Genomic DNA, 10,990 nt, shown 5'->3' on the forward strand with positions numbered 1-10,990 from the left:
AAAATCAAGGAATCCATTCTTAATTGAACAAAACAACCCTACTTTAAACCAACACGTTGGGGTGCCAAGATACATCTTCTAAGTCTTGCAACAGTATCCAGTCATGTGACCTCTTTGTTCTATACTGTGTGTGTGTGTATATATATATATCTGTGTCAGTGTAAATTACTTGTACCTGATGATGACAAAACGTTGTACATTTGTTATGTTAAACTTATATTAAAGTTTTTTTTATTACCCATTCAAGCCGTCTCCAACCATTATCAACCTAACAATGTTTACAATTTTGTAACAGCAGTGACATTCATAATAAATTGCTGAAGAAAATAACTGTAAACATTCATGTTACTTTCTATGCAAACCACATTAGACAATAACTTTCTTGTGTCTCTCTCAAGCTTCAGTTCATATGAAACTCACAAAGTTTGCTTTGTTGCTCTGATATAATTTTGTTGATCAAAAATATATTTGGTATTTGCTAAGGAGATCAATTTGTAATTTAACAATTAATTGCTTACTTTTGCAAGTTTTATCTTTATCTTCAACATATAAAACATTTTCTGGAAAATTATCAGTCAGTGGTATTTCTGGATATATACCTGATAAAAATTAAGGGATTCTGGTTGAATCATCAAATCTAGAAAATGTAAACAGTTGAGACATCATAAGACTCTGCCAGATAACAATAATAAAACTATACAAACATGTGGCTTCTTGTGTCTGATTGTCCCTCTGTGTTTATGTCTCAAGTTTTTGGCTTCAAACATTGTCATTATAAATGTCTCATTGCAGCATCACCTTGATCACAGTTGAGTTTACTTAGGATTTCAAATACATCTTAGTGACTATAAATATATATAGTCTTTGTAATTTTGTAACTAGACATAAATACTTGGTGTATGTGTTTGTGACAATTTGATACATGTATTAATATTTCATATGGTTAATTGCTAAATGAAGTGTTTTTAAGTTGGTTTCTCTTGTTCTATTATATGCTTTTAGTTGTATTATTGATTTTTGAAAGTGGTTTTTATTTTATTTTGTCTGAATTATTTTTGAAATTATTTTCCTTTCGGTTATTTTTAATTTGGTTTTTGTTATATTGATTTGTTTGAGTTGGTTTTTGTTCTTCTCCTTGTTTTCATTTCTTTCTTCCAAAACCTTTTACCATAATTTCTTCTCTCCTAATTTATTCAGCATATGAGCATGTGCTCCCAATCTCTGCTTTACTTGTTGCTTTCCAGAAAAGTCTGAACTCCCGACAAGATGGTAGAAGTTCTCCGGTATCTGTGGCTGCCAATGTCTGATAGTTGGATTATCAAACAGAACAAATTACACATCTCTAGCATTATTCATTAAGCACACCATACTGTCAGCAAGATCCTTTCTCTATATAGACCCTTTCCTCTTCCTTCACAGAATGACCTGAACAAAACTGTTCGCAGCAATTACCGCAGCTCCATGATGTCTCCCAATAGTACCAAGAAGAAGGTCATTGGCAGCAAAATCTCTCCGAAATGGAAAAATGCCAACAAAAATAAAATGATGAATTCACCTTCTAGAACAAGGAATCAACAGAAACTGACACCAGCAAGAGGCAGATTAGGTTTACCATTTCTTATCTGAAAAGGGCAGGGTGGTGCGTGAAGAAAAGTTTGTAACTTTTTATTTTTTTACTAATGAAGGAAATCGGGTCTTATTATTTTTAACACTACAGTCACTGTTTATACTTTTTTTCTATAAAAACCTGTATAACTTTCACTTGTTTTCAAAATTTTTATTGTTAAGTTTGGAAATGTATTAGAGTATTGGCAAAAAAAATGTCATGGTTTTGGGAGAAGAAGAAAAAACTATTAAATGCGTGAACAATGTTTATATAAAAACAGCTTCTCAGATTCAGTTTACATGATCATTTTTTGTATTCTTCTAATATCAAACATGAAATGTAATGTTTTATCTCTGTAACACATTTGTGATCTTGGTACTGGTAGTCTGTTGTGCATAAAACCATGACACTTTAATGTAATTTGTTTTCTGCTGCAGCTAATCAGTGTACATCTTAAGTTTTTTCTCTTGAAAAAGTTAATCTTTGGACAGATTCTGCATGGTTGTGTTTAATTCTGAAGTGAACTCCTACCGTTAAAAGGTTATTTTGCTCTGACAGTGTTGTAGCATCCTTCATGTACTTGGAAATGTGCCTTCTATAATTGTATACTAACAAAAACAAGGAACCTTACATCCATTATTACCTGTGATTTCATAATAGTTTGGTCTTTGCTTCATTTTGTACATAAATTAAGATATGAATTATCTTTTTAGTGTTAGTCATTCCATTTTGAAACGTAATTGTTAATATTTGTATTTTAATTAAAATAAAAATTTCTTCTATGTATTTGAAATTTAATCAAATTAAATGAGTTAGGTCACTATTGTTGTGTCAGTTTTTATTTTAATAATGCTGTGTTCAAATATTAAAAGTGCTTGAAACAGTCCATAAACAACATGTAAATCCAATACCTAAAGTGGAGATTGGAGAAACATTTAAAGTTGAAAATATTGTGTAGAATATTAGAATGAATTATTTCTCCTATATCAGTAACACCTACAGATTACGCTGCAACTTCAGCTACTTATAAAAATAATCAGATTGCTTTATTAATGTGATTAACTGTAAAGGAAACAAGAAAATATTGTTTGCACTACATACTTGATTTTTTATTTAAATGCTATATTCAATGGATTTATCAGGATGTCAAAGACTTTGTAACTGCAACTTTCAGGTTAAACAAATGTAATGATACATGAAGGGTTTTTCCCATATGGAAGAGAAGGTTGCTATGAAAATGGGTTCTGTTAGTATTCTTTTTCTTATTGTTTACAAATATGGACCTATGGATATTTCTTTAAGGTGCAAAAATAACCATGAAAACCTAGTTAGCAATTTAAATAATTATTTAAACTAATGAAATTTATTTCTTTTATGGAGGTATTTACTTTTAAGGGCATATGATAGTGAAATTTATCACCTGGTAAAGCATAAACCATTTAAGAAAAGAAAAATTGCTGTATATATTTGAAGATAATTCTACCAAATATCCAGTACTTGTTGGTTAAGGAAGCAGGTTGGTTTGTGACATTTTTGAAGCTGAGTACTATATTTCTTGTTTTCCATGTGTATTATTTATTCTTATAAAAGTAACTAAAATGTAAAAATTATTAGGTTAGATAATGAAAAATAATAATTCTTCACGAGATGTATTTCATGATCAGCTCGGATGTTGTGTAATTCAATCTGGTAACATGAGCTGTACCTTCACAGAGTGACTTACAACTTATGTGGCAGGATTATTAAGTAGACAAAATTCAAAGAGCAATAAAATTAAGTATAAACACGTGTATAATATTAAGTTATAGTATGGAAATTGATGGTTATGAACTTGGTCACACCAATTGAATGAAAGAGTGGCTATAATGAGTGATGGGAGGTATTAAAAATAAGCTTTTGTTTCATTTTGGTCTTAGTTTTGATTAGTTTAGTGGCTGGTAATGGATATTCAAGAAATTTTTTTTAACAAGTCATTACAGGTAAAGAAGTATTCACAGCTAACAGACTAAATACACAATCTATACCTATTAAAGTAAAAAGATAAATTTTTCTGTTAATCTGTGAACTACTCCATGGTGTTTGGATCAGTCTGAACCAAACTTGTATTGGACCAAGGGGCATGTCATAAGGAGTCTATTAGCTGGCTCTACCCCACAGTAAAAATGTTTGTTTAGCTAATGACCCTACAGTCTTAGACCAATTTTTATTCCTACATTTTTTTTAGTTTTTCATTAACAATTTTAGACATTCGTTTTTGGACAAGAAAAATGGTAACCAAAGCACGAGGTCAGACCTTTAAAGTGGCAAGGCTACATCTGAAAACCCCTGCTTTTCATATGGTCAATTTTATGTTGAGTGTTCAAGAGTGGGATCACCAAGAAATCTATTTTGGCCCAGGAAAAAAGAAGAATGTCTAAATTGTGGTAGAAGCACTTGGAGTATCAACAAACACAGACTGTTGGAAAATAATAAAGTAAAATAATTGTAGCACCATTTCTGTAATGTTGAATTAAATAGGTGTGAAATAAAGTAGTTGTAAAGTAAATTATGCACATAAATAAAAATTCTTGATTTAATTTATTTCAAGCCATACATTTAATTGGTATGCCCCTGGATGTAGGATGGGTGCTTCAGCTTTTAAATACAATAATAATAAATAAGTAAATAAAAATACACATATAAAACCTTGAGTCAGTAACTAAGCTAAAAGATTCACCTATAAAACTTTTATTCAAAAGATGTTAACAAATATCTTGCACTGTACAGAATAATGGTGTGACATACTTCTAGATCCTTCTTAGTTGTCTCTTAATAACCTAGACCCATTCCTGCATCCTTGTACTGCTCAGAGATAGAACTACCATCAGCATTCACAAAAGGAAACAGTCCTTCAGATGAATAGCCAGCTTCTATTTATTAAAATGACCTTGTATTTGTTCAGTTAAGGAAGACCACAAGGACAATTTTAGGAAATCACTTGCTTCTAGTACACTGGAGACTGAAAAAAATAACATATTTAATTTTAAAATGACTGTTGCTGAAACAGAAGGTACTAGGAACTAACAATTTTTAAAAATGCAGTTTAAGTTCAACGTGTTACACAATAAGATTCTTTACCTTGTTAAACCAAATTACATTATCAGATATACTTTTAAAACACAGCTTATAATGAATCATCCATAACTACACAATTTTTTTAAATTCAAAACCAATTAAAAGCATAAATTAGAAAAATACATTTAGACAGGTTAAAATTTGAATATATGATAATTAGACCCAGATTTACCACACACTAAGATTTAACATATTTTAGACACATAGCATCATCTTGTTTTATATCTGTCAGAATTCAGCTTATTTTTAGTTGTATACACAACACGGTCTGTCCAGTTTTATTCATTACATATTTATCTTTTCATGGAATAACTTTAGTTACCATTAGAAGTGATATTTCATCTGATAGCTACACTTCTTTGCCATCCTCATCTCATCTCTGACTTAGACCACTTAAAAAGACATAATCTTGAATGGAGTGTGAACATGGCTAGGAGAGGCTTGTTCACAAATGAAATACAGTAACAAAATAGAAAGTATTTTATACACCCAAAAATGTTAACATTTGAAAAGATATCTTTAATGACCATTAAAGAGGTGATACTCTAGAGCTAGTTTTGTGAAGTTTGTATGGTTCAACGTTAAACATACATGCATACAAGTATTGGTTTGACTTGATTTTTATAAAAGTATACTAAATAGGTACAGAATAGTATGTGTAGAAAGTAAATGCAATAATATTTCATACTTTCCAACATTTGTAATAATCCAAAGTATTTGCGTGGACAGCTTAGGCCATTATTTCACAACCTTTTTTTTTTTGCCGCAGCATCCCCTAATAATAAATTTTTAATACAAATACCAAAAGAGATAGGCTCAACGAATGGATGAGAAGTATTGGAATGCATATTGCTTGGCATAAACACACCCACACAATGATTTTGTGGTCAAATGTGTTGAAAGAAAGAAAAAAACTATTTCTTATGGTTTAATTTTAACACATATAACTTTGAAACCCTCAAAACTTTTCTGTCTGCCCCATTAGGGGGCAGTACCACCCAGATTGGGAAACTCTGGCTTAGGTTATTCCAAATGGCTTTAGTAATGTTTTGAGTACTTTTTTTTTTTTCCTGTTTAGCTGCTTAATGTTTTTACTTCACCAGTTTTCTTTGATTTAGAAATTTCGTTTGGTCAGTGATGTAAAGGCTTTTTTTTTTCTGCTTGACTGGCCAATTCTGTTGGATCCTCATATTTTCTTTATGGTGGTTACAAGTTTAGCTTCTTTCTGCTCTGTCTGAACTATCTTCTTTTATTGTCAAAATATTCATTGTATTCCATCCTTGCCAAGCTGCAGTGTTTTAAAAGTTCTGCAGTGATAAGGTACTCTGCACTTCATTACAGACCTTTTTTCAATGCTCCAAGAATATGGTTTTTGAAGTTTGGAAGAGTTTACTGAAAGTCTCCTCTATATCTGACTAACCCTGAGAAAGTGTCAGAACTAAAATGATTATCTTTTTTATTTCGTCTTTGATATTTCAGCAAAAACCAGTCTAGCCCAGTGTTTTAGTTATGCTTTTCTTAAAATTATAGTTCAGGATTTGTACCTTTAGTTTTTAATTTGATTTTAGTAACAGTTAACTACGTACCATTTTAGTTATTATTATAGTTAAGGTAAAATAACTGAACTCTACATTAGTTAACCCCTTCACCAAAATTGAATGATCAGAAGACTTCAGTAAACATACTTTGGGTTTAGCTATGTGACTATTTTCTGCATTTCAGATGCATTCTATTCACATACACAGGGATTTCAGTCAGACTGCTTGTCTTCCAGTGCATGTGGATGTATGTCAGATCACTAAATAATTTTCTTTACTTTTTTTCCTCTTACTATTACATTATCATTTTACATGTTTTTTATAGTTACATGTTTTATTAATTCTTGCAACTTATTTTCGTTATAATTAATTGAAGAAAAAAAAGAACACTGCTTTTAACCTTGAACACTGACTGACATTACATGGACTGTTTGTACTGAAGAGTAATAATGTTGCCCTGTGTATAGATCTTTAAATTATATTCTGAAATACCAGAAGTTTTTTAAATGCTTGGATGTTTTTATCTATTTTTTCCATCATATACATTGTCATGGGATAACAAAGTAGGCATTTCTCAAGCAATTTTTTTTAGTTAAGGAATTTATGACAATTCAAGTGTCTCTTGTTTTTTTCCTTCTTAGAATGGACCCAATTTGGCAGTTTTTATTAGTGTTACATTTCCTCCATTCTTCAGAATTGATAAATCTTGACAAATGATTAAACAATAGGAACTTAATTTCTCTAGCAGTGAAAGGTACCACACATCCATATTACAGAAACTTGTCAGATTGTGCAACAAAAATATAAAACCTCAATGTATAGACCAGTAATTTGTCAAAGCAAACTCTCACTTTATCAAATCTGGCTGTATATAGCTGAATGGTTTCTTGAGGACTCCATTGATATATTGTAATATGTGACAGTAACTCTAAAGTCCCTTCTCCCATCGTGTGGTGTAAAACCTGGAAGGAAATATGGAATATCCAGTTACAGTCCGTGTAATCTGTTCTCCATGCTGGGGAATCATGAAAATTTGTGTATTCCTACAAAAAAAGGCTACAATATTCCATTTGTTGTGAGGAGAGGAAATCCACTATGTACTTTAAATAATTATCTATAGGTACACCTTTTGTGTGGATTATTTATTTTTGTTTAAATGTATTACAATGTTTCAACCACTCATGTGGCCAATATCAGGTAATTGTCATCTGTTGTACAAAATATTCCATACAATAAATGACAGTTACCTGATGATGGCCACACAAATGGTCAAAACATTGTAATAAAGTTAGATAAAAAATAAATAATCCACTCAAAGCTTCTTAGGTATTGAAGAATTTATAGTAATGCACAGTTATTAATATCTAATATTAAGATATTAGTACATAAATTGATTTTTAGTAGATCAAGGAGAAAATTTTAATTAAATATTTTAAATTATTTTATAATAAATATAGAAAATATTTATACAAATTTGAAAATAGTGATTTAAACAAATTTATATGTACAATAAAAATAATTTATAATATTTATTGTTGGGGAAATAATTGGAAGTACTTATTAGACATTTCATATCTTGTATAGGTAGATTAATGTAGTAGTTATATCACCTTCCCTGTATAAGACCTGTTACTGTGTGGATCTCTTTAGAACCACTGATGATCCACATAGTAAGATGGAAGCTATACTCTTAAAATTGGTTGGGATTAGTATAGTAATACCTTAACATCTTTGTATTTGTGTCCAAACATCAAAATGGGAGCTGGAATGCTAATAACTTCAAGAACAGTTTTGCTTTCTTCCCCATCGATGTATTGCATTCTATTTTTTATTGTGAGCAACCACCTTTTCATGTTTGGCTGCAGAAAGGTTTGGGTATGCTGCATAAGATTTGCACTATCCTTCCTATATATTGGTTGTTATTAAACACAGCTACCCTATGGGCATCTTGTGCTGTGCCCACCATGAGTATCGGATCACAGTTTTTAGTGTTATAAGCAGTCAGACTTACTGCTGGGCCACTGTAAACCTTTGAAATAAAAATACATTAATAACAGTTTATGGCAAATATAAATTTAGATTTTTTTTTACTTGTATATAAACTTGAGCAACACGCGAATGAAAGTAAAAAAGAATGTATAACAATATGTCAGCCACACTACACAAGCTATATCCAGTGCTTATGATGCCTTTTACTTAATATCAAGTTAGCTGGTATGGCATTTATATTTACCAAACTTCATGAACAACAACTAATGTGGTCTGAACTAAATTAAGTTCACAGAGTGTAATTTGACAAGTAACTTACAAATCAAAATTAGGGTAAGGATTAATTACACAGTATTATCTATTTTAACACTAATTATTTTTTATTTACTTATAACAATAGGAAAGGTATTCCTCATAAATTCAAATATATTTGGTTACCATATTCTAAATTTATATCAAAAGAGAAACAGAAAGATTGTAAATGAAAACAGACTGACCATAACTATATTAAGCTTTTCATGATTGATGTTTATACATTTATAATTTTCATACACTTGTTGTTCTTTTGCTGGAGATCAATTAAACAGGTATAAATAGATTTAAATGAATTGATGTGCTTTTAAGTTACAAAAAAAGACAAAAATTCAAAATTTTATGAACTTGTTAAAAAATGAAGAAAACTGAAATTTTTTTAATCACCAAGTATTGCCAAAAGTCATGAGAATCATGTTACAAAAATAAAATAAAACGAGTATTTCAGAAATTATGCACAAAGCTACAAAAGGGGATATCCCTAATTTTAGACTTGATAAACTACAGGGAAGACAACTAGTCAACAACACCCACCACCAATTCATAGGCTATAAATCAATTCGGAGAGCTTTGATGGCACCCAATTCAAGTTGGTCATAGCTCCAATTACTATGCAACCTACTACTTCATTTTTATACATCATGCCTCTTGTTTTATTTTTTGGATCTTTTGAAACTGCATAGTCATGGTTGAGTATCAACCATCAATAAATATTATGAACTTTTTTTTCAAATGAAAAAATAACAAGACTCATGTTTAGTTTTTTCATGTACTAATTATAATCACAAGTATTATAATAAATGACCTGTTACCCAACTGCTTTGTTTTAACTAGTTTAATTCGTATTATAATGCATGCTATCCCTAACTAATCTACTGGAGTGTTTAAAATGTCTTGTCAATATTTACAAAACCTACAAATGCTTCACACTTACAGACGTCACTGTAATATAATATGTGTACTAAGGATGGTCTAAGAATTAGCTACATATATAAAACAGAGTTGTCCATCTTTATGATGTTGCAAGTTGTTTTGAGGAACTGGGTAAAAGCAATTTCAATTAAGTTCGGTAGAGGAATTTTGTTGGATCATTATAGATCATGTTTAAGTGGATAAACAGCTTATTGTTAACAACAATTTTAAATTTTCAGTTTTGATGCTGCAAAGTAGGACTCAACTAAGGGAGAAGATGAGTAGCAAAAAACATTAAGAAGTGGTGTTTAATGCTACGTGTTGCACAGGTACCTTTGCATCAGACGAACAGATTGTGTACTATGGTTGAAAATGGTGGAGGGAAGCAGCCCACAACCTCATTTATGGCACTACTTTTTAAGCCCCAGGCATTCCTAATTATACAATAATTAACAATTAAAATCTTCACTATGTTAAAATATTTTCATGAAATTTAATTGATAGTAAGGAATTTGAAAAATTGGTGGAACAAAAAAATCACTCAGTTTTTTTTTTATCTCTACATGGCAAGAAAGATGATGCTTGGAAATAGTGGACACATTCCACTCATTTGGGATTACAATCTGGTTACACTAATTGAATAACATGGGATTTAAAATTTTTATTATATCTCCATAAACAAATTCCAAGTTTGACCTCAAAAGATAAAATTAAAGAGGTTTCAAGTAAGTTTGTTTCATTGTTAAGAAAATGAAATATTATTTCTAAACAGGAAAACCAAAACCTTAGAAAAAATATTTTTTAGAGTATCAGTTTTTACATACAACATCATAAAGATGCCAAAGGTAAAACTGATTATGTGATTTTTCACTAGTTTCATAGAAATCAATGAATCACATGTAACAAATCTTTTTGAGCATTCAAGGATATCATGTACCAATGTATATTGTACGAATACTTAACGCAACCTCTTTCAAGACATAAATCTTATGCAGTACGTAATGTATTGCATTCCTGTATTCTATATGGTTTCACAACATCAAAAGGTTGTGTTTAACCTCTGGTTATTCAGTTAGTTTTAAACAATGTTGATAACTATTTTATGAATCATAAGGAAGGCCATATAACCATACAAAAAATTATGGTAAATTTGGCCATTTAGAAGGTATTGTTTATTATGAAGCATGACAGCTATCATTTTTAAAAAGCCCAAAATGGTAAGGCCAAAAAAAGTTTGTTTGTTTTTTGTTTTTGAATTTCGCACAAAGCTACACGAGGGCTACCTGCGCTAGCCGTCCCTAATTTAGCAGTGTAAGACTAGAGGGAAGGCAGCTAGTCATCACCACCCACCGCCAACTCTTGGGCTACTCTTTTACCAATGAATAGTGGGATTGACCGTCACATTATAATGCCCCCATGGCGGAAAGGGTGAGCATGTTTGGTGTGACAGGGATTCGAACCCACAACCCTCAGATTGTGAGTCGAGTGCCTTAACCGCCGGGACCCAAAAAAAAAAAAA

At 30.9% G+C, this 10,990-nt stretch overlaps 1 protein-coding gene and 1 long non-coding RNA gene across 3 annotated transcripts in view; one reads left to right on the forward strand and one right to left on the reverse strand.

Moving 5' to 3' along the window:
* Positions 1 to 2,362, forward strand: part of LOC106462201 (protein regulator of cytokinesis 1-like) — a 38,164-nt gene extending 35,802 nt beyond the window's left edge. Inside the window, exon 12 of one of the 2 annotated variants that reach the window (XM_022389391.1) lies at positions 1,420 to 2,362. In XM_022389391.1, coding sequence (XP_022245099.1) covers positions 1,420 to 1,626 — 207 coding nt within the window. In that variant the 3' untranslated portion in view covers positions 1,627 to 2,362. The other variant, XM_022389392.1, reaches the window with a different exon arrangement.
* A 1,833-nt stretch (positions 2,363 to 4,195) lies between these two features.
* Positions 4,196 to 10,990, reverse strand: part of LOC111086461 — a 20,849-nt gene continuing 14,054 nt past the window's right edge. Inside the window, exons 3-5 of the long non-coding RNA XR_002611187.1 lie at positions 7,980 to 8,287; positions 7,110 to 7,220; positions 4,196 to 4,604 (exon numbers count right to left, since the gene is read on the reverse strand). This is a non-coding gene — a long non-coding RNA (uncharacterized LOC111086461). The remainder of the gene's footprint in view (positions 4,605 to 7,109; positions 7,221 to 7,979; positions 8,288 to 10,990) is intronic.

This window comes from Limulus polyphemus, unplaced genomic scaffold (assembly GCF_000517525.1).
Source record: "Limulus polyphemus unplaced genomic scaffold, Limulus_polyphemus-2.1.2 Scaffold1117, whole genome shotgun sequence".
Classification (NCBI taxonomy): Eukaryota; Metazoa; Arthropoda; class Merostomata; order Xiphosura; family Limulidae; genus Limulus; species Limulus polyphemus.